The sequence below is a fragment of the Dreissena polymorpha genome, chromosome 6 (genome assembly GCF_020536995.1).
Source record: "Dreissena polymorpha isolate Duluth1 chromosome 6, UMN_Dpol_1.0, whole genome shotgun sequence".
Classification (NCBI taxonomy): domain Eukaryota; kingdom Metazoa; phylum Mollusca; class Bivalvia; order Myida; family Dreissenidae; genus Dreissena; species Dreissena polymorpha.
The window spans coordinates 64,867,179-64,891,404 of NC_068360.1; the positions used below are offsets into that span (position 1 = coordinate 64,867,179).

Genomic DNA, 24,226 nt, shown 5'->3' on the forward strand with positions numbered 1-24,226 from the left:
TCGCCTTCGCCTTCGATTACGAAAATAGCGATGCTCATTTATTTTTAAATACGCTTGGTTTACAGATACCGGTATGTAACCACAAGATTATTTCCATTTTAGCCGCATTCTATGAAAACTGGGCTTAATGCATGTGCGTAAAGTGTCGTGCCAGTTAAGCCTGCGAAGTCCGCACAGGCAAATCAGGGCCGACACTTTCCGCATTTATGACATTTTTCGTTTAAATGAAGTCTCTTCTTAGCAAAACTCCAATTAAGTTGGAAAGTGTCGTCCCTTATTAGCCTGTGCGGACTGCACAGGCTAATCTGTGACGACACTTTACGCAAATGCATTTTGCCCAGTTTTCTCAGAATACGACTCATATAGTCCACTGCTCAGAGAATCGTTCAACAAAAAATTATTCATGGACGCTGTAAGGGACAATGCTGACAAGTGCATATATGACAAGCGAAATCAAACGCAAAGCCTTACTTGCTACAATAAGGACATGAACATTGTCCATCTGTAGTAATATGAACGAAGAATGGTTAGCAAAATATGATTTGTTTAACATAAGTAATTTTAGTACTGAGTTTGCAAACTCGGGCAGTGCGTCACTGGTGTATCATGTTGATTCGTGTATAGAACATGAGTCATATAAGTAGAGCAGATGAGAACACTCTGCCGCGCACTACCGTCACCCATGTCATGAACCTAGATCCGGAATATTATAAAATACATGTCTAATTTAATCCATAGAAATGTTTGCATCTCCTGCGTACAAACAACTTTTTCCATAAGTCGATGAAAAACCAATGAAATTTTAGAAAATATTATGTTTTGCAAAAAATCTGTTACCAACATTGTAAATACTTTAAAAAAGCAAAGATAAACAAGCTTACCACATTATGCATTCCCAACAACATAAAAATGTACTTAAAATCTTAAAGGGTATCTTATGTGCAGTGTTATGTAAACGCGATTTATACTTGAAATATTTTTTTTTTTTTAAATAGCTCAAAATGAGACATTTGAGTAATAGCAATGTGTTCAGGCGCCAACCATTTGGTATCCGTCTTATGTACGGCAGATCAACGCAAGATACGATCTTGTTCCCTCAAATAATCAGCCAATGAAAACGTCCCTAGTATCCAGAAGTTTTAGCAGCGGTCCCTCCATTAAATCCGCGTCTGTGGTTGGCCGATTATCTTGTGCGCACAATATAGCGATTATGTTTCCCCGACTCCAAAAAAAGAAGACGGAAAAACACAAATTCCGTTTCCCCGTCTTCGAAAAAAATTAACTTGGGAAAACAGAACATCTGTTTTCTCGAGTCCAAAAAAAAAATTTACTCGTGAAAACATACTTATTTTATGTTTCCCCGAGTTATTTTTTTTTTGGTGACTGGAAAACAGAACTTGTATTTTCCCGACTTCTCTTTTTTTGAACGGTGATGTCACCATAGTGCCACCGTAGGAAAAAGTAATACTGAACATTTAGCATGCTCTCAAAATATCCATTATATGCATTTTTGACGATTTAAAAAACCCGAAAATGATAAAGCGTTGCAACGCGAAACGATTTAATAATTTGGAGAGTATTGTTGTTGTCGTTATTTTTTGTGATATTACGAGGTTTGTTTATATAAAGTATAAAATACATCACTTATTGTATTCTTTTTTTTACTCTAGCTGTTATGTTCCTGTGTTTACATTTATAAATATAAAGCATTTAATGACGAACTTTAATACATGCCAAAATCTGTGAAAAGGCCCCTTTAAGGGCTTGTCTTGTACGATTGAAGTGTCTTGAACCGACTTTGATATCGGTTTATAAGCATAAGGTATTGGAGGTCGGCAAAATTGATAATCGGCGACGTCAATTTGTCCACACAACGTTCTTTGCGTGTTTTTTACGATAGTACTGCGACCTTGACGTTAAGTCTGCGTTGCTTCTGCGTCCCTTTGGCGACCGTACTGAGGTCTTCCCAAGAAGCCATGGAGCACGGAGACTTAGCAAGTACTTTGAATATATCCATTTAAGTCGCCGTAAGATTGCCGACGTAGCCGTTCTTTACTTTTGGAGCCGTCTTCATTCGTTCTCAATACAAACCGTTTGCTTCTTAGTCGCTTTAAAGTCACCAGATCGGTGTGGCTAGAGGTAAACCAGACAGTATCCAACTGTTCTGAAATATTAACTAACAAAATGATAATAACATAACCTGCTTTGTCTAATATGAAGTTTACGTATATGCTTCATAAGAGTGTCAATAAATATTTTAATATTGTTATTGTGTTTTGAGTTGCTCACTTTATAGGACAAATAGTAAATATTTAAAATGACGCACTATTATCCCCCATGGAGATTTAGTTGGATCAAATTTCCTGATTCTTTATACGAATAAGGAGTAAGGAACAGTCCCGTATGTCTTATTCAAGCGTGTCAGTTATCAAGTTCAGCAAGTTATATACATAAAAAGCCGTTACTAAAATTATCACCGTTTTGTTTTGGGGAAATCTAAATATTAAATAAGCATATAAAGCATACATTTTGTATTGTCTTCACAGAAGCGTTACTAATTTACACATGCGATAATAAAAACAATTGCAATATTAATACATACTCCGTATGTCGTTTTTGTAAAAAGTCACTTGCTCTGAACTACCTGCACTGAGCTGTCATCGATACCCGGATATCATTGGCCTATCAAGACGTTTACAATATTACTAGCGACGAGATTCAGTTATATATAACATTAAAATCGACCACAATCATTAATCACATTTCTAATTTTGGGTACTAATGCCTTATATATAGACTTATATCCCTGAAAGGTTGCTTTTTGTGTTGTTGACGAAAGTAGTAGAACATTATTAGATAATGTCTCATCTAATTTATGTGGATATTTCGGGTCACAAAATGTTCAGCCAATCAAATATATGAGGCTCTCGTTAAACGATTTTCAACAAAATAAGTCGATTTATTGCATGGTGTGTAATTTGCCTTATTTCAATTAAACATCATTGGATTGACACATGGCCCACTGCATTCAATTGCTCTCCACCTAGATCCTCATTTGAACATGAGTTTATCCAATGATTTATTTCATAAATAAAAGTCGTGACTTAAATAAGAGATTGATCTGAATATCCATGCGTTAAAATCAGACAAGGTGCTGTTGGAAGAATTGTATAAACCAATTAATTTCTTGAACAATAGGTTATGGATATTTCTAGTAGTAAATTAAGTGAAAGAATGCAGCTTAAAAGTTAATATGCACTGTAAAGCAAATTAGAATGCGTTGAGTTAAAAAAAAAAATTCTTGCATATGTTTACGTCTTTGTCGCTGTCGTTCTTATGTACCATTCAGTTAGTGTGGTCTGACGGTTTTTATTTGCGTGGAAATTTATGTAGATATTTTTTAGTTATGCATGATACAGTATGATATTTCGCAGACGATCTCATCTACCTCATTGGCTTTTTCTAGCGATTCTGTATCACAAGCAGATATGTCAAGCCACTGTATAGATTCTATGAATTTGATATGCTCTAAACTTGCTATCTTACATCGCGCAAGAACGGGTTACCGTGTAGTTAATACACTGATAGCCCTTTTTAGACGTTCATATATGACCTTTTTGGTGACGATAGTTAGGATCATGAAGCCGATTGGCCTAAAACGGAGCATTTTTGCGAGTTTATTAATATTCGTGAATAATTTAATAACAAAAATGGCTCTCGCTCTCATTAACAAAATTTAGACGAGATCAGTAAGGTCCATTGTGAAATAGTATATTTAACATTTTTGAAAATAATTGAGCCGCACTCTGTGAGAATAAGGTTAAATGCATGTGCGTAAAATGTCGTCCCAGATTAGCCTGTGCAGTCCGCACAGGCTAATTAAGGGACGACACTTTCCTCTTTAATGGTATTTTTCGTTTACAGAAAGTCTCTATTTTACAAAAACCCATTGTAGGCGAAGAGTGTCGTCCCTGAATAGCTTGTGCGAACTGCACATGCTTATCTGGGAAAAAACTTTACGCACATGCATTAAAACCCATTTTCACAGAGCGAGGCTAAATTATTTATGAACAATTCCCACACAGTGCTATCTTGTGTATATTTTGTCAACATCAGGGGTCGTATTCCAGAAGCATCTTAAGTTAAATTGTATTCTTATCCTTAAATTTGGAAATTTTCGTAAAAGTTTCATTTCATATTGCAATTGATTAACATCAAGATTTACATTAAAATAACATCATAATGCCAATGTTATTTAATGAATACCAAAACAAAACAACATGTTTTTTCCTTATTTAGTACCGAAAATGATTTTTTTAAAATAAATTTAAAAGATATTGTGTGAGCCGTCTCGACTTCCGTAAATCTACACACAAATAGCATCGTCTGCATTTGATCGATACGTCGTGGGTTTCGATAACTTCTTAAAAGCCGGAAAATTGTATATAACATTTCTTTTCTGTACAATCATTTAAAACACCTTTTTTCATTCCAAAAAAATTAATAGATATATCGACCTTTTAATCAATTTTGTTTTCGTTTAAAGGCGTACGAAATTACCCGCACATAACTTCTACTGGTAAAAATTTATGCGGGTAATCTCGTACACTTTTATTTTACATATTACTTAAACAATAATACGATTTTAACATTTATCTTTAGCTTAAAAAGAAAGAAACAATATTTCATACAATTATTTTTAACAGACAACCTCGCACACAATTCATAACAACAAAGATAATCTTATTACAGTTGGAGTTGTCGTTTCTGAGCGCTTGCTGATAATGCGGGAGAAAGCGGGAATTTTAAAATTTCGCGCCAAACACGTATGAAGCCAATCGGATTAAGACAGTTACGTCATCGGCAATGCTCGCGTAATGTGTTGTGTAATCAAACTAAGAAGATATAAACAATAAATTAAAAGTGTACCAAATTAGACGCCCGTACGGAATTAGCCGCATCGACTTATGGACTAATTCGAATGAGAAAAGTAAGTCAATCAATATATTTTATTCAATAATTTGTATTTAAGCGCATACAGGTTTTAACGGTGCAGAATGTCCGTAAATGAAAAATGTAATGTGTTTTCGAGTTTTCACATTGATGACAATCTAAAAATAATAATAAAAAGAATGTATCGATTAAAAAAAGAAGCTTCAATCATTCCTTTTGTGTTTTGTGTCATATTTCTTCTTCACATGTCGTTATATTATGTTTTTGATTTTTAAAGCTATTTTTCTCTATTGAAAAATCGATTTATAGCGGTGGCGAGAAAAAACAGAAACTACGGTACCCTTTTCAAGCCATAACTCTTTTGTTATTTAACTTTCGCTAGAACAAAATTGACAAAACTGGTTCTGAATTATTATAATTAGAAGTTTGAGGGTTTTTGTATTATATGTCTACACGTTTTTGTCTTATTTCAGAATGTCCAGTAACAAGGAACTGTGCATAATTTGCAACATCTGTATAGACGATGCAAATAAGCAGCAAAGCTTACAGAAAAATGGTGCAGTTCGAGAAACGGAGCAAGAAAACCCCAAAAGTTATACCATATTTGACAGACCCGGTCAGTTCATTCATGTGGAATGTAGAAATTAGTATTGTAATCAAAATATAATTTCGCAGGATGAATAACAGAAGAACCAACAATCTGAATGTATGGCATCAAGATCAAAACTTTATTCATTTATTTTTTAAAGAACACTGCTTGTTTTGTTTAGCCGGCAAAATGTATTAAGAAAAAAAGCGGTCATGCTGTATCGACTTTCAGAGGACTTTTCAAGAATCTGTGAATCAAACAAAGATGATTAGGCTGCTGCCTTTCGTTCACGTTTGGAAATTGTATCCGACTTGACAGCAGCAGCTGCAGATGCCGTGTACCGTCAAATGTGCAATATCAATTTCAGAACCAATAAGGCAATTCCTGTCTACTTCCAACAAGAACACCTGAAAACAAAATACAAGACATCCTAAGGAAGACCAAGAGACGCCGACGCATGAAAACAGTTGACTGTTTAAATGGAAATGGGGATAAACAAATAACTATTTATGACTTTACAGACAAACTGAAGAAAATATGTGGTGATAAAGCTTATAGATCTCAATACAATGAACATAGATTGGACGAATATTTTGAGGAATCTGCGATTATAATATAGATAAATGGCAAACAAAACATCGAAAAATACTGCAGCATTAATACTTCATGGTTTGTATAGTGCAATAATATGTGACGATCCTTATAAAGAAACAAAATGAAACTTTTGAAAGCAGCAGCAAAGCTTTTCAGTAATGATTTAAAGACAGCTTATACAGATAAAACTATTTTGTGTATCCAAATCCAGATGTGATTTAAACTGTTGGTATGAATACACAGATTATGCCACATAGAATTGTGCATTTTTTACAAGATTTATTTAGCGCAAAGGATTGTTATATAAAAATATGTTCATTAGGACTAGCTATCATGCGTGCAGCCCGCCAAAGTCGGTTCTTTGCCCTTTGCATTTAGGACTTAGTGTTCAGTTGCTCTATCACTATGCTTCAAAATATCTACCGGTAATTGATATTTTGAATAGTTTGTGCTTCTGTTATTCTTGCTCAGAAGTTTGAAGCAAGTGCTGCAAATGATAATAACACATATATAAACTGTTTCCAAACGGACATGTATATACAGTATGAAGCAGAAAATGTATTTCATAGTCTTAGAACACTTGATGGCCATAATATATATCTTTCATGGTATGGGTCTGGTAGCATGTGTTACCTTGGGGAAACTTTGGTTATACACCTATCAAACAGATCGCAGTCTCAGCTGAGGAACCTATTGCTGCCGGAATATTGATGTTTATTTTTACAGACAGCCAGAAGGTCAAAAACCACCTGTTACATTCGCAGATTTGACAACATTAAAGGTGACTGACACTGGTTCTAAGATTGTTTCGTTTACAAATACCGGTACTTTGCCGCTGTTAGTAGCAGGTTTAATGCAAATGGTGAGAAAGAGAGATTTTCATGAAAAATCTTCAGGTGTATTTTACCAATGATAGACATGGACCCATGTAGTATGTTATGTATTTACACTACATTATCCTTTGTCAACAAGTATGCATGCGAGAATGAACAATCTGCTATCGTAACCTTTGATCAGCGATTGTATTAAAAAGCGGTCCAACTAATATGCAATAAAAACGACACAAGTCTCCTCAAAGGTATTCTCGTATGATTTGATGTTTTTTTATTGTATTATGACTGACTTTGGTTGTATCGGTTAGCTTATGTCAGGCTCAGATTGAAATTAGTTATTGGAGACAGTATTCTGCTTGTAATGAATCAAGAGACGATCTTGTTGATTTGTACGAGAAGCTTGTTTCTAGGCAAATTTACTTAAGTCCGTCTAAAGCAATAGGGTTTTAGAGGAAATGTACACATCCTTCCAAAAATATAAACTAGCAATTTCAAAAAATCCAACAGCTGCACTTTGGCTACAATGTTTTGAAATGGTAAACCTTTAAAGAACAAACATTTAGCACAGCAGATGTAGGAGTGGATTCGTAAGGAATCAACACTTGAACTAGCATATTTGTGTTGGGAAAAAGTACAGGACAATCTTGTACATATAAAGACCGATATCCAGGTTGCTCCTGAAAACTTTTCAACATAATCTGGTGTGAATGTAAGCAGAATTGTGACTCGAAAAGGTGCACATTTATGAAAACTGGACTCGAATGCTCCATTGCTTGCGGTGAATGTAAGGGTCCAAGTTGTTCAAACAGCACGCAATTCATAAACTCGGAATCGGAATAGTTTTTGTTGAAAGACATGTATTCTAGATTACTAAACTACATCAGTAAAGCATTGACACTTTTGTTTAAACTCGGGATCAGTTTTGAAGAAAACATGCCAAACAATTGGGTCCTTTTCAAGAATGACCCGAAAGGCATATACAATTTCTCCGACGACTATTAGTTTGGATCTATGGTGTTCAAAGTCTTTTATATGGTTGATCAGATATTCTTGTTTACGCTTTTGTGCTGTGTTCTTGTAAATAATGTATTATGTGCATGTTGCAATGTGTTCTTGTTCATGATACCATGAAGACACAGAAACTAACAAAAGCATCAATTCTTGATGGCACGAGAGACTGGAAGATGGAAGTTGACCTTGGTAGAAGGCTTGTTTTTCCAAACGTGGTTCAGACGACCCTACGACTAGATATTGTACTGTGGTCAGAGACAGGAAAGAAGCTCGTCACCATAGAGCTGACAGTACCATGGGAGGCAAGATGTGAAGAGGCCTACGAGCGGAAGTACTTGGCTATTTCCCGTCGAAGTTGGCGTTAGAGGGTTCTGTTCGCAGTCCGATCACAGGCTGATGACAGCAGTAGGAACTACTGGCAGGGAGAGACAAGTGGCTATTCAGAGACTGAGCCAAGCAGCTGAACGGGCATCAAGCTGGCTGTGGCTAAGGCGAGAGGAGAAGAACTGGAGGCAATCAACCAACACGCAGTGACTGATCATCACTGTGGGCCCACCGCAATCAGAATGTTCATGGAATTAAAAGGGCCGAAACATTCTAAGACGGCGGCATCCATGCTGATGATGTTGGTAGAGGAGCAGTCTACAACGAAGCACAGATTGGTTAGACTGTATTTAAACAAATACAATATCTGGAGATACCAGTGACTTCTAGGAAATACTGGATGACAACCAATAACAAAATGGTGACGCTGGAGAGACAGATGGCGCCAGGAACAGACTGGAACAGGGGCACTAGGGGTAGCATCCCGAAATGCAGTCTTCGAGAGGGGACACCCAACAAACAGCTACAGACTCCACAAACGAAAGAAACCGCCAGCGTCTACCGAGAGGGGGGTGGATGATAGACTCACATGGACGGATTAAAAGGAATCGACACGGCCTGCCCAACCGACTATGATTACAGATGTATCGGTCACTTGTAAGTGCGGAAAGGTGTGCAAGAACCAACACGGTCTACGCATTCACCACGGGAAATCAGGTTGTCAACGTGTGAGGTCACAAGGACAGCGCTTAGCCATCTTGGCTAGTGAGACGCAGGAGTACTCCAGTCTGGATTCAACCCACAGTACTGAAGAACTCTCAGTCAAGGAGACCCCACAGGATGCCTTCCGAAATCTTGAGGAGGACGAGGACCCCCTTTTAGAGCTCTTACAGACTCAAAGCAGCCCTGAAGCAAGCCAGGCGACCGGTCCAGATAGAACACAGCAAGACACTGCCACTAGAACCAGGAAACCAAGGATAAAGTGGCCCAAGGCTTCAGACAAGACATCATGGACCCAACTGGACGAGGACCTAGATAACATCCTCGAAGCATCCATGCAAGGACCAGTAGACCGGAAGCTGTCCACCCTCACAACCTTGATATATTCAGTAGGCAAGGAGAGGTTTGGACTAGAAGAGTAGAGAGTGCGAAAGGAACCTCCAATACCAAACAGGCGGCAAGTCCGCATTCAGAACTTGAGACGTGAACTCAAGCAGCTGAGACGAAGGTACTGTGCTAGTTCACCCACAGAGAGGATTGGACTTACACTGCTCAGAGATACAGTTCGGTCACAGATGATATCATTACGGAAAGCCGAAAACAGCAAAAGAAAGACACGGGAACGGGCAAAGAAGAGGGCAGCCTTCACAGCCAACCCAAACAAGTTTGGCAGATCTCTTCTCGACAAAGAAAGGTCAAGAAAGTTGGAAACTCTACTATAGGAAGAAGAGAACAACCTTCATGTGGCCCATTCTGACCCCAATCGAGAGGACGTGCTAGGAGACTGCAACCGAATAGATCCAGCGAAGCAACCCGAAAAACAGCTGAATGCGACGGAACCAACGCTAGGCGAGGTGAAGGAAGCTGTGAAAAAGGCCAGAGCTGCCTCAGCGCCAGGACCCAATGCCATCCCGTACAAAGTGTACAAGATGTGCCCACTGCTTCTCAAGCATTTATGGAGGCTTCTCAAAGAAGTCTGGAGGAAGGGGGATGTACCAGAGGCTTGGAAAGAGGCAGAGGGGATATTTACACCAAAGGAACACAATTACAAGACGGTCAACCAGTTCCGAACGATCTCGTTGCTCAACGTCGAGGGGAAAATATTCTTCGCCATCCTTGCAAGAAGACTTACATCTTTCATGACAGGCAACGCATACATTAACACTTCGGTCTAGAAGGGAGGAGTGTCCGGTTTCTCCGGCTGTATAGAGCACACCAGTGCTATCACACACCTAATAAGTGAGGCAAAGAAAGGGAGGAAAGATCTCACTGTAGTTTGGCTCGACTTGGCCAACGCATACGAATCCATTCCACACCAGCTCATCTATACAGCGCTCCGACACTACCATGTGGGCGGCCACATACAGAAAATCATCACCAGTTACCTGGATGGAATCAAGCTCCGGTTTACAGTTGGTGACCAGTTAACCAGATGGCAGAGGTTGGAGAAAGGAATCGTTATTGGCTACACAGTTTCCGTGGTGCTCTTCATCATGAGGATGAACCTGCTGATAAATGCTGCCCAACGAGAGACACGTGGACCAAAGACAGAGTCAGGAATCTATCTCCCATCGAGCAGAGGCTTCATGGATGACCTCACATTGACGACAACAACACATGTCCAAGCTAGATGGATGTTGACAGCCCTGACGGATGTTGCTTCATGGGGAAGAATGAAGTTCAAAGCAGCAAAATCCAGATCTATCGTCATAAAGAAAGGACAGGCAACATAGAGGTTCAAACTCTACGTACAGAACGAAGAGATTCCTTCCATAGTCACAAGTCCAAATAAATGCCTGGGCAAGTGGTTTGATTCAAGCCTACAAGATCGCGACAATGTCAAGAAGTTAGAGCAACAGGTAGAGGAGGGTCTCAAGAAGATAGACCGCTGCGGACTACCCGGCAAGTTCAAAGTTTGGCTCTTCCAGCACGCACTGCTCCCAAGACTAATCTGGCCGTAGATGCTTTACGAGGTACCCAGCACAACAGTGGAAGCCCTGGAGAGAACCACTAATCGACACATCAGAAAGTGGCTAGAAGTTCCACCCAGCTTTACCAGTATTGGACTCTACGGGAAGAGCAACAAGTTACAGCTCCCGCTATCTTCACTGGTAGAAGAGTTCAAGACAGCAAAAGCAAGACTTGTGTTGACCTTGAGCTCATCCGGGAGGCAAGATCCAAACCCGAACGAGCAGGAAATGGTCAGCGACAGAGTCTGTGAGCCAGGCAGAGAACGCGCTCAAGCACAAAGACATTGTCGGAGTGACTGCTGTTGGACGTGAAGGAATTGGTGCGAGAAAGGTAGTACTGTGGAGCCGATCAGACCAGAAAGAGAGGCGTGCGAGGATCCAGTCTGAGGTCAGGAGAGCATAAGAAAATGCCAGACAAGCAAGGGCTGTAGAAATGGGAGCGCAGGGAGCATGGACCACATGTGAAACCGCAGACAGGAAGTTGACCTGGGGAGGCATCTGGAAGTATGAGCCTTTTCGGTTTTCCTTTCTTCTCAGGTCTGTCCATGACCTACTCCCATCCCCAGCGAACTTGTGCCGATGGGGACTCGCAGAAGATCCAAAATGCAGCCTGTGTGACAGAGTAGGCACCCTAGAGCATGCCCTGTCATCTTGTACTACAGCACTGACACAGGGAAGATATAGATGGAGGCATGACTTGGTCCTCAGAGAGTTGGCTGACCGGCTAGAGAAGGAACGAAAGAAGGAACGTGGTAATTACCCCCGCCATGGGCACATCGCTTTCGTCAAATCGGGTGAGACCATGAAGACACAGAAACCAACAAAAGCATCAATTCTCGATGGCACGAGAGACTGGAAGATGGAAGTTGACCTTGGTAGAAGGCTTGTGTTCCCAAACGTGGTTCAGACGACCCTTCGGCCAGATAATGTACTGTGGTAAGAGACAGGAAAGAAGCTCGTCACCATAGAGCTGACAGTACCATGGGAGGCAAGATGTGAAGAGGCCTACGAGCGGAAGAAGGCAAAGTACACAGAACTCATGGATCTGTGCAAGCAACAAGGCTGGCGTTCTTGGCTATTTCCCGTGGAAGTTGGCGTTAGAGGGTTCTGTTCGCAGTCCGTGCACAGGCTGATGACAGCAGTAGGAACTACTGGCAGGGAGAGACAAGTGGCTATTCAGAGACTGAGCCCAGCAGCTGAACGGAGTATAATATTTGGAGTTGTACACTATAGGATAGTATGATACCTTTCAAACGGATAATACATCCATGAATGTAACAATACTCCCAGTTAGACTTCATGAACTGCACTGACTTGTAAATTAAACAGACTGAGGTTTTATTTTTGGTAATTGGATATCTTATTTCTATCCACCCTCAAATAAGGTTAACTTGAAAACGAATTATTTTAAATTACAAAGTCTTGTTTTTATTATATTTTTTACATTTTTTTGTCAATGGATTTATCTTGTACGACCCTGAAAACAATTATGACTTGAAGCAGACATTCAAAGTATTGTTATAAAATGAGAAATTACTTATAATAAGTCAATATGGAGGTCAAGGTCATCTTGGAGAGATGTGTGGATAAATTTGCTCTTCAAAAAAGCACTAAAATACATGCATATAGTGGAGTAAAAGTAGTAATTTATAGTGCAACATGTGCATGAAGTACTAATAGATGCTGTAAAAAAGTGAAAACCTGGAAAAGTTATGTGATAAAATAGTAGTTTGAAGAAGTAGATATCAAAAGATTTAAATATTTTTGTGACACCTGAGTGTTTACCTGTAGGACAAACATCAAATTTCACCTGGACAAAACCCCTAAACATCAACAGAGTGTAAAAGGATTACAAAAGGATTATAACCATTGACTATAGTGATTATCAATTATCTACTTAAAAAAAAACTGTACTTGTACCAATTAAACCATGAGCAACGAGACAACAAAAAACCAGCCAAAACTTAGTTTCACGGGGACTAAGCCACAGACAAAGCCTGCTGTCAAAAAATACAGGCCAGACAATAGTGATAACAGTAACTCAAGTATGGAGGAACTGAATTCAATACAGGTACAACTTCAAGTCATGAATGAGGGAATTACAAATTTAAGGGATGATGTCAAAGGCATGCTAAAAAAAGATGAAGTTGAACAGCTGATAATGAACACAGTCACAAATCTTATGAAAAACCTTGAACACAGCACACACACAAAAATTGAAAAAATGATCAACGAAAAAGTAAATGATATGCAATCCAAAATGGACAGCCTAGATTTCGAAAATAAAAGCCTAAGAGAAAAAATTGAACATCTGGAAAAGACCAATGAGATCAAAAACAAAACCATAAATGAGCAAATTGAAAAAACCTATGGCATGAGTAAAACTTCACATAAAAAGGCAAACTACAACGAACAATATTCGAGGAAAAACAACATAAAAATCCTCAATATACCAGAAGCTAAAGAAGAAAATGAAATAACACTTGCAAAAATTGTAGGACAAATTCTGAAGACCCACACGGAAGTTGACCTTCAACCAATAGATATAGTGGCATTGCACCGTATCCCTACCAAGAGGGGGCAGATTCGCCCCGTACTTATAAAGCTACGCAACAACTCTGCGAAATCTGCCATCATGCGGAAACGGGCTCCAATGAAGAGCAACGGTTACAAGCTGGTTGACGATGTCACGAAACCGAACCAGGGCTTAATCAACAGGCTTCTTCTGCATCCAAATATTGACAGTGCGTGGTATTTTAATGGGGCGGTATATGGACAAACTGTTGCCGGTGAGCGAATCAAATTCGACATATATGACAATGTGAATGATGTTATCGAAAGCTTCAGGCAATATAGAAGAAATGGCGTGAGCGGACACCCGGAGAAATGAACATTACTTGCATAAGTGGTATGTTTCTAATTTTATGACTGTACATCTATATTACATGTAAAACCAAAACAGCGCATTTTTAGCTTTAATCTGTTCTATGTTGAACCCGTTTGTGTTGTTATCTTCTTACATTTATGTACGTAGATGTTTAACAAACACCTTAACCTAATCTTTGGAATAATCATATAACTTTAAAAAAAAGACATTAATACATTTTTTTTTCTAAAACAAAAAAACAAAACAATTTATGTCTAAATTTGTAGAAATTAGCAATTGATTAATCGAAAGCAGAAATCACACAAGTAAATAAAGATACTAACTATATAATCACCGGCTGGATAAAAAAAAATAGACTATAGATTTATAGTTTCTATTTTTAGCATGACCATATAGCCTTTACCAAAAACTACGATTAATTGAAAGCAGCAATCACATAAGTAAATAAAGATACTAACTATAAAATCACCTGTTGGATTGAAAAATTGACTATAGAATCATACTTTCTATTTTTAGCATGACCATATAGCACTTATGCAATAATACAGTGCAGAACATAGTCCTTATCTAGTTTAAAATACTAATCCCATTAATTTTAAAATATGTGAAGATGTATGAACTAAGGTTATGTAAATTACACATCAAATGTCATAATCAACAGTAAATATTCCCATGTTATTAACTGGTTGCTGCATTAAGATTTGTGGATAATGTATGCATTAATAAACCTACCCTACATAGTGATGTACAAACATTACAGGGGAACTATTGAACTAAATTACATCCTTTTTGAAAGTCAGAAACTATTGTATTCAATGTAAATACAGACATTGTACTTGTTTTTATTATGTTCCATACTCTGGCACAGATGATCGTGTTGCACATTTTATGATTGTACTTGTTTTTATTATGTTCCATACTCTGGCACAGATGATTGTGTTGCACATTTTATGATTGTACTTGTTTTTATTATGTTCCATACTCTGGCACAGAGGATTGTGTTGCACATTTTATGATTGTTATCCCTATACCTATCCGTATGGGTCTATTACAAACAATTTATTGCTCTTTAAAGAAAAAAAATATTGTAAATTGCAATTTCTACTGATGCTCTTAAATTATTGAAAATTAAACATCCTTATAATTATATTTTAACGGTTTATCTGATCACATTGATTATTTTCCTTTATACATGTAAGCTTGACAAGATAAAACTACATGTTCTTATATTGGCTCCTTTAAAACTACTCTATGCTTATAATTCTACTGTGAGTGGTAAGAACTACAACTATTGTAAACTAGCCTTTTCTTGTATACTATATCTCAGATGTAAAGATAGATATGAATGTAATTGTTCTTTACAACATACGCAGTTTATCACAATGGTTAATTATTCAACCGGACTTGTTCATTTTCTTTATTAATGTTTGAAATAAGAGTCTGTAAAGGACACATATTTTAGAACATAAATAAGTTTTGATACATATTTTAAATATTGTCATGTCTATAAATGAATGTAATTGATATCTGCAACAAGTGAACGTTGATGAAAACTCTTATTATCTGAGATATGTATCCTTTCATTAATTATATGATTAACACGTGTACATGTGTAAAAAGTATGTGTAAGTGCAGTTTTTGTGAAATAAGTAAGTCTGGATTAAGTGAGCTCTCCATATAAAAAATTATTGCGAAATGTTCTAATTATTAGAAATATGAATGTCAATGAAAATTCTTTCATTTTAGGGATGTGTTTTTTCTTTCTTACCAAATGTTTTCAATGAATATAATTGATATCTGCAATACACGAATGTTGATGAAAATCCTTAATTTAATATATCTGGTGATGTTTTTTTCTTTCCATAAATATATGTTTAGCTCAAATGTATTTGTAATAAGTATATTTAAGTGTAGATTTTTCCAAACTATCCAACTTTATTGCTTAATTAATAATTATTTAAATTATAAACATATGAAAAGTAGAAATAAAATGAACCATCATACATTGTTGCATTCGGGTTTTATTTGTGTGAATTATGAAGACAGTAGTTTGTTTGTCACATGTTTATGTTTCACCATACATAATACATTACCCATAAAATTACATATAATATATTTTCATATGTTGTAAATCATGTATTTTAATGTAAATAAGCCCCTATGTTTGATTGCAACCACAATCATTCATTATACCTTAAGCCTCCTTTTGTACTTTTTGTTATCTTGTTCTTATACTGTATGTTTGTGTTTAAGTTGCTGAATTGTTTGTGTCTAAACATGCAGAAGCTGAAAGTTATGAATATTGTATTATATATATTGCTCCAAGATACCTGTTTTGGGATTCATATTTTACAGCTCATTTTTCTTCCTTCTGTCATTATTTCTTTTCACTTCTTCACGTCTATAGAATCTTCATATTTTTGGATCTTTAATTTTTGTTTTCTAATTTTGTATGTATGCACGGACATTTTTAAAATAGAAACTTACTGGACAAACCCACATAATAATATTTACACACCCTCCCTCTCTTTAAATGATTAAATTATGCACTTTGAACGTAAAAGGGCTAAACAATAAAGACAAACGCATTAAAATCTTCAAATGGTTAGACGAAAAAAAAATATAGTATATGCCTACTACAAGAAAGTCACTTGACACATACTTTAGCACAAACCTTAAAAGATGAATGGGACGGAGACATCTATCTTAGTGGACAACATACTAATAAACAAGGCATTGCCTTTCTGATAAAAAATAATATAGGGATCACAGTCAATAACTTTAACGAAATAATAATTGGCAGACAAGCAAGTATATATATCAAAATACACGAAACAGAATTAACATTAATTAATGTTTACGGCCCTAACATAGATGATTCCACATTCTATGAAACATTACAATCCTTTATAATTAATAACCAAGATAAAAACATTATAATCGGTGGTGATTTTAATACTGTTCTTAACCCATTATTAGACAAAAAGAATGGAAACCTTTATACTCATCCTAAAAATAGAAACATTTTAAATAACATAATTGAAAACTACAATATGATAGACATCTGGCGTACAATATATCCAAACGAAAGCAAATTCACCTGGCACTCAAACACAAAACCAACAATATTTTGTAGATTAGACTATTTTTTAATATCTGAATCTCTTTGCAACATTATTGACACATGTAACATAAAACCAGGATTCATGACTGACCACTCTCTAGTTGAACTTAAACTGCACAATATACAACCTGAAAGAGGCCCAGGATACTTTAAAATTAACAACAGCATCTTATTAGATACACAATATCAAACACAAATAAAACAGGAAATATTAAATACAGTTCAAAATAATAAAGATGCAAACCCAAACACCTTATGGGAAGTAATTAAAGGAAATATACGCAACACAACAACTAGATACACATCATTTAAACAAAAAGAAACACACAAACTTGAAACTGAAACCATCAAAACCATTGAAACACTTGAAAAACAATTGCACCAAACAAACACAAATGATACCACCGACATTGAAAATGAAATAACATTAAAAAAACAAATATTAGATGGAATCTATCATACACATCTCAATGGAATAATACTAAGAGCGCGTGCTCAGCATGTTGAACACAATGAAAAAAACACAAAATATTTCGCAAACATTGAAAAACGTAGAAGTGAACAAAAAACTGTACACAAATTAGTAGTCAATGGCAAAGATATAACAAACAGAACTCAAATACTAGAAGAACAACGTTTATTTTTCGAAACCCTCTATAAACGAAAAAATGTTGAAAATAACACCCTTTTTAAAAATACACATCACGCTTTAAACCAGGAGGAAAAACAACTGTGCGACGGATTGATTAATGAATATGATTGTGGATTAGCCCTAAAAGAAATGCAAAATAACAAAAGCCCAGGATCTGATGGCATTACAATCGAATTTTATAAAATATTCTGGAATGATATAAAAACACATCTAATTAATTCACTTAACTATTCATTTAACAATGAAAACTTAACTACGCTACAAAAACAAGGTATCATATCACTTATTCCAAAACCTGGAAAAAACTTAGAATCCTTATCAAACTGGCGCCCAATTAGTTTACTAAACAATGATTATAAAATTGCAACTAAAAGTATAGCAAACAGAATAAAAAAAATATTACCATCAATTATTTCAAAATCTCAATCTGGTTTCATAAAAGGACGTTACATTGGTGAAAACGTTCGTCTTATCCAAGAATGCATAAACTATTTCAACAATTCAAATAGTCCTGGTCTAATATTCTTTGCAGACTTTGAAAAGGCATTCGATTCGCTTAATCATTCATTTATGTTCTCCTGCTTAGAAAATATGAACTTTGGTGAAAGTCTCATTCAATGGGTCAAACTTTTCTATACCGATATTAATAGTATAATCATTAACAATGGCTTCTTTTCAAACAGTTTTAACATCGAACGGGGGGTTCGACAAGGATGTCCACTCTCATCATCGCTATTTATTATTTGCATCGAGTATCTATCACATCACATACAATCAAATAAACACATAAAAGGCATATCACAAGAACCTGACGAAGAAATCAAACAATCCCTATTTGCTGACGATGCAACTTACTTTTTAAACGACAATTACGATTCTTTCCATAACCTAATAGAGTCGCTAACCCTTTACGGAATGACATCGGGTCTAAAACTAAACAAAAGTAAATGTACTGTGCTACGAGTAGGTAAATTAAAACAAAGTAATGTTCTATATAAAAAAGAAATGAAATATAATTGGACTTCCGATGAAGCCACAACGTTAGGAATTACTTTCACAAATAATGAAAAGGATACAGTTCTTAAAAGCATACTACCTAAATTACAGAAATTTAAAAACTGCTTAAAATCATGGCATCATCGTAAACTTACACTTATCGGAAAAAACACAGTATTGAAAACGTTTGCACTTCCTAAATTAATATATGTATTAACAGTTCTCCCAAATCCAACAAATGATGTTATTAACGATATAAAATTAGCAATATTTAACTTCATATGGGATGGTAAGCCTGATAAAATAAAAAGAACTCAGTTAATTCAATCTGTAGAAAATGGAGGTATCCAATTAACGAACATTGACTCATTCTTGAATGCAGTCAAATGCAACTGGGTTAAAAGATACCTAGATAATACCAATACGAGTAAATGGATATTATTCTACCAGAATATCCTAAAAAAAATATGGTGACTCCTTACTCTTTGAATGTAACATCAGCAATACTATCTTACATGAAATTGCAAACGAAAACATATTTCTGTCTGATGTTCTATCAGCGTGGAGTGATGTCACTCATAACTTAGAAACCCAAACCAGCAGTAAAACAATTTTATGGAACAATAAAGACATAACTTCAAACAATAAGACGTTTTTCTATAAAGATTGGTTTGAACGAAGCATTAAATATGTCGACCAATTATATGACTATAGAATTAAGGATTTCTACTCTTTTGATAATATATGCTACTTATACGGAATACCTTCAAATAATTTTCTAAAGTACTACACACTAATCAAAAGCATACCCATACATATTAAATCTGAAATCAATACAAATAATACACCATGTACTCAAACAACATTTGTAGAAAACATACTTGGAAGAAAAAACAAAACAAATAAAATATTTTACAAACTACAAATTAAAAACCCTACGGAAAACTCCAAAATCCAAAATAAATGGCAAGTCCTTTTTGGAGAAAATGAACTTAATTGGAAACACATATTTACCATGCCATATAAAGCAACTATTGAAAGCACACTGAGAAATGTTCAATATAAATACATCCATAGAATTATAGCTACAAATAAATATCTCTTTAAATGCAAATTATCTAACTCAAATCTGTGTGACTTCTGCAGTGAAAACATTGAAACTATAGAACATCTCTTTTGGGAGTGCAAACACATCCAGCCTATTTGGAATCAATTAACATCTTTTCTTGAACAACAGCAACTAAACGTTAAACTATCTTTCTTAAATGTAAGTTTCGGAATTAACTCATTGAAATCAATAGACGGTAATAATATTGTGAATTTTATGGTTATATTGATGAAATATTTTATCTTAAACATGAAGTACAAAAAACAAGTACCAAATTTTAATTGTTTTGTCCATAGTCTTAAACTAAAAATCCAGATTGAGAAAGAAATAGCCCTTAGTAATGACACATTACAAATCTTTGAACAAAAATGGAATCGGATTAACTTCTCATAATGTTTTGTCCACTTATATACATTTCACTCTAATGTTAGTTTATCTTCCTAAAATAGTTTTTTTATCTTTCTAAAATAGTTTTTGTTTATATTTTTTTTCAATCTGACAAGATCATTGTGAATATACAACTAAACACACAAATACAGTATGCTTTCTTCCGACTTTATACAACTCATCATTTTTCATAACTATTCCTCTGTTGTTCTTTTCTTTTCTCTCTAAAAAAAATATTTATATATATTAGCATATCTTGTATAACATGTGTGAACTTTATTGCTTTATACAATCACATGATCTCACAATCTGTATGATCATATACATGTTTACATTATATGTATAATATTGAATAAAAAAAAAAGTCAATAATCCTTTTGTAACAATGTTTTCGGGTGCTCTATGGACAATAGACTTAAGTTCATGCCCACAAAAAGGCAGATATTTGCTTTTTTAAATTAAAAAAATAGTCTGCCAAAATTTTCAGCAGGTAATAATGATATAAAAGAATAATATAATATATATTTATACAAGTGTTCCGCGGTCGGAGACATATGCCCCCAAAATGTCTTGATCGTGACCTTGAAATTTGACATAGTGACCTGAAAATCAATAGGGGTCATCTGCCAGTCATGATCAATGTACCTATGAAGTTGCATGATCCTAGGCCTAAGCGTTCTTGAGTTATCATCCGGAAACCATTTTGTGGACGGACCGACACACGTACAGACATGTACCGACATGTGCAAAACAATATAACCCTCTTCTTCGAAGGGGGCATAATAAACAAAATATAGTAAAAGCATACGATTACTTGTCTACACCATAGATATTCATTTGTATAAATTAAAAAAAGACATTTCTGTTTACGTTCACCGGGCATTGTCTAGTTTGTAGAGACTGAAATACCCCACCCACTTTTTAACTATTGTTTGGTCAATAACTAATAAATTGACAATTTTAAGTTTGCTTAATAAACTTAAAAATGCATAATTATTGTTTAGTTTATTAACTCAAAACTTAAGACACCTACAATTGCATATTTTAAAACATAGAAACAGACCAAGTACAATCATCAACTATGTGCTTTAGTATATTTTTTGTAATTTTCTCTCGTACAGACACTAACTACAACTGATTTTTTTAGTTTTCACCTCATTAGATTCTTCTAGACTTTTCATATGTTTAAGAGTGAGGGTTGAAGTATCAAAATCAGTCATCATACTTTCTGTTGCAATTTGTTTGAGGTTAGATTGACTGGACTATTGCGTTGCGAAGTCTTTACCACAAATACGACATACATAATTATTTGCGTCCCCGTGTGCATTGTCGGACCGTATTTGGTACAAAAACGAATATGGTACATTTGTACCATATTCGGCCGAATATGGTACAAATGTACCATACTCGGACCGAAGATGGTACAATTTTCGACCGAATATGGTACAAACATTGTACCATATTCGGTTGGAATAAGTTTTTCTATGCTCGCCAAAACGTATTTGGTACATACCAAAAAAACTCATAAAAATGAAAATGGCCTACGTATATGGTACATAAATTATGTATTTCTTAATAAATGAAATAGTCTGCCGATGTGTAAACTTTTTTTCAAACTCAAATACATTGTATTAACCTAATATTGGAAGTGACAAAAGTATCATCATCATCATCATCATCATCATCATCATCATCATCATCATCATCATCATCATCATCATCATCATCATCATCATCATCATCATCGTCGTCGTCGTCGTCGTCGTCGTCGTCGTAACTAGCAGTAACAGAAACAGCTAACCTAACCACACTTTACATGGATTTTGCTGGTTGTGTAACTATTTCGCCGGCTAGATCAGTCGGTTGCGCGTCAGATTGGCACGCAGGCGGCCTGGGTTCGATTCCCGGGCGGGCCAGATACTTTCGTGGAGTTCATTAATAGCAATTTTCTAATTTTTAAAACTTTTTTTTTTCGAAAGTGTATTTTCACCAAAATCCGATTTAAGAGATTTTGAGCTCTTTTAAATGAATATATCTCTCCAAAAATAAGGATGTTTGACTGGCTGCTTTAGACAGGTGTGACTGTATTCCTAAACATTACTTTGTAAAGTTGATTTGTCGTTCCGACGTCATATTGCTGAGAAGCCGACAAAGCTTTGAAGTTTCCGATTTTTTCTTTGATAACGTGCCGCTTTAAAAAGGCGGGAATTTTGCACACGAGTCTTACTCAGAAGTCAGTAACCATATTTGACTTGGCGGTCGGCAAGAAAAGTTGTGATTTTCGACTAGAAAGAATTGAAATCCAAACTTTATTCAAACTTCAAAAGAATTCTTGACAGTAAGTACTGTACATAATTTTAATTTTCAGTTGTCTTAATATGCATTGATGTTTTAACATGCATTGATTTTTATGTTTTATGCCCCCCCCCCTCAGAGTGCATTTGCAGTTGTCCGTCCGTCTATCCAATTGTCCGTGGCATTCCTTCCGGGTGCGTAACTCCTAAACTGCTAAAATATTTAAGCTACAGTCATTTTTTCGAAAGTGTATTTTCCACCAAAATCAGATCGAGCTCCTGTAATCTGTAGATTTGAACATTTTAAATTTTATGGAGTTTATAGGTCTTTGACCTTCGAACCCTGCCTAGTCGTGAATTCTGGTGAGCGACCTAGGCCCCCAGGGCCCCTTCTTTATATCCCTTCCATCCACGTAGCATTGGTTTCTACAGACCGTTTGTCCGTTGACCGCCATAAGTTTGCCCGCTATTTTTCCCCTGAATTTGAATTCGGTTGGATTTCAATGAAACTTTACATGAAGTACTTGCTACTTTCATTGCGCATATTGCCCGGAAGTTCGGATTGTAAATTTTAGCGGAGCTATCAGACGAGTGATTTTAGCTCAGCTCATGTCGTGAGACATTCGTTTTCGACACGCGGTGTTCAATACAAGCTCTATTAACTAATGAAGTATAAATGTATAATAACTTATTATATTATTTCAGATGAAGGAAGCAATTAGGAGAAAAAGGAAGCAATTAGGGTGCTTGCCCAGGTCGAAGTACGACATTATTGTCAGATGTTTAAACGGATCGTTCGATGTCCCTGTGAAGAAACGGACACCTGAAGAGAATAATTGTTTGGCCATGATTAGAAAACGTAAGGACTTCGAGCTTGGTGACCGGGGTTCTTTATTGTGTGGCGGAAAGCAAGTCCTTGTGAAAGAAGATCTTCCTAGATTTGTTGAGAAGATGTTCATGGAAAACAAAGGATGTGGAGCAAGGGTTATTTACAACAAACTGAAAGTAAATTACACGGGGTTCTCGGAACAAGCTATCCTTGAAATACTGTACAATAGCAAGTATTACCATGAGAAGTATCCGAGATTTACAAACAAGCCAAAGCCAAAGACAATTACAGAAGAGGAACCAGGCAAAAGATGGCAGATTGACATAATTAACATGAAAAATCAAAGTGTTAGCTACAAGGGGTCCACATACAGTTATATTCTACAAGTCGTGGACGTTTATTCTAGGTACGTTATGCCAAAACCCCTGAAAACGAAGAGTTCGCGTGAAGTTGCAAAGGCATTAGAGGACGTGTTGATGGTTAACCTTGCCCCTGACATCATCCAATGTGACAACGGACTGGAATTTAAAGGCCCTAGTATGAAACTTTTGTTGAACAAGTACAACATCAAAATGATCAATAGTAGGCCGTATCATCCTCAATCACAGGGCAAGTGTGAAAGGTCAAACAGTGTTATAAAGGCCAAGATTCTATTTGCAACAAAAAGTAAACGTGGATTTAACTGGGTCGAAGGGCTTCAAGATTTAGCCTATGCCATAAACACAAGTTTCAAACGAGTTCTTGGGGGTCTCACGCCCTTTGAAGCCTACTACGGAAGAAGTCATGTTTTTACCAAAGAACGTCATAGTTCTCGTGAAATAAAGAAAACCATACGGCGAGCAAATAAAAAGGCTTACAGGTCGCTGTTGAAAAACGCAACTTCCCCAAGCAAGTACAAAGTAGGAGAGACAGTATTAATTCGCTATCCATTTCGAAAATCCAGGGTGCCAACCAA

At 36.1% G+C, this 24,226-nt stretch overlaps 1 protein-coding gene and 1 pseudogene across 1 annotated transcript; both read left to right on the forward strand.

The window, feature by feature from the left end:
• The window catches only part of LOC127834217 (metalloreductase STEAP4-like), a 117,142-nt pseudogene that overhangs the window by 51,898 nt on the left and 41,018 nt on the right, over nt 1-24,226 (forward strand).
• Nucleotides 8,723-10,985, forward strand: LOC127835750 (uncharacterized). The gene is made up of 6 exons (XM_052362188.1): nt 8,723-8,876; nt 8,947-9,427; nt 9,556-9,688; nt 9,747-10,170; nt 10,357-10,679; nt 10,779-10,985. Exons 1-6 carry the CDS (start codon nt 8,723-8,725, stop codon nt 10,983-10,985), a joined length of 1,722 nt encoding a protein of 573 aa, XP_052218148.1.

Bases quoted from the DNA above. Each gene is read 5' to 3' on its own strand.
- LOC127835750 (XM_052362188.1), top strand. From the start codon at position 8,723: ATGGTGACGCTGGAGAGACAGATGGCGCCAGGAACAGACTGGAACAGG. The intron at 9,428-9,555 runs GTTTGGACTAGA...GTTCACCCACAG, and splicing joins TATTCAGTAGGCAAGGAGAG to AGAGGATTGGACTTACACTG. The intron at 10,171-10,356 runs GCAACGCATACA...TCATCTATACAG, and splicing joins ACTTACATCTTTCATGACAG to CGCTCCGACACTACCATGTG.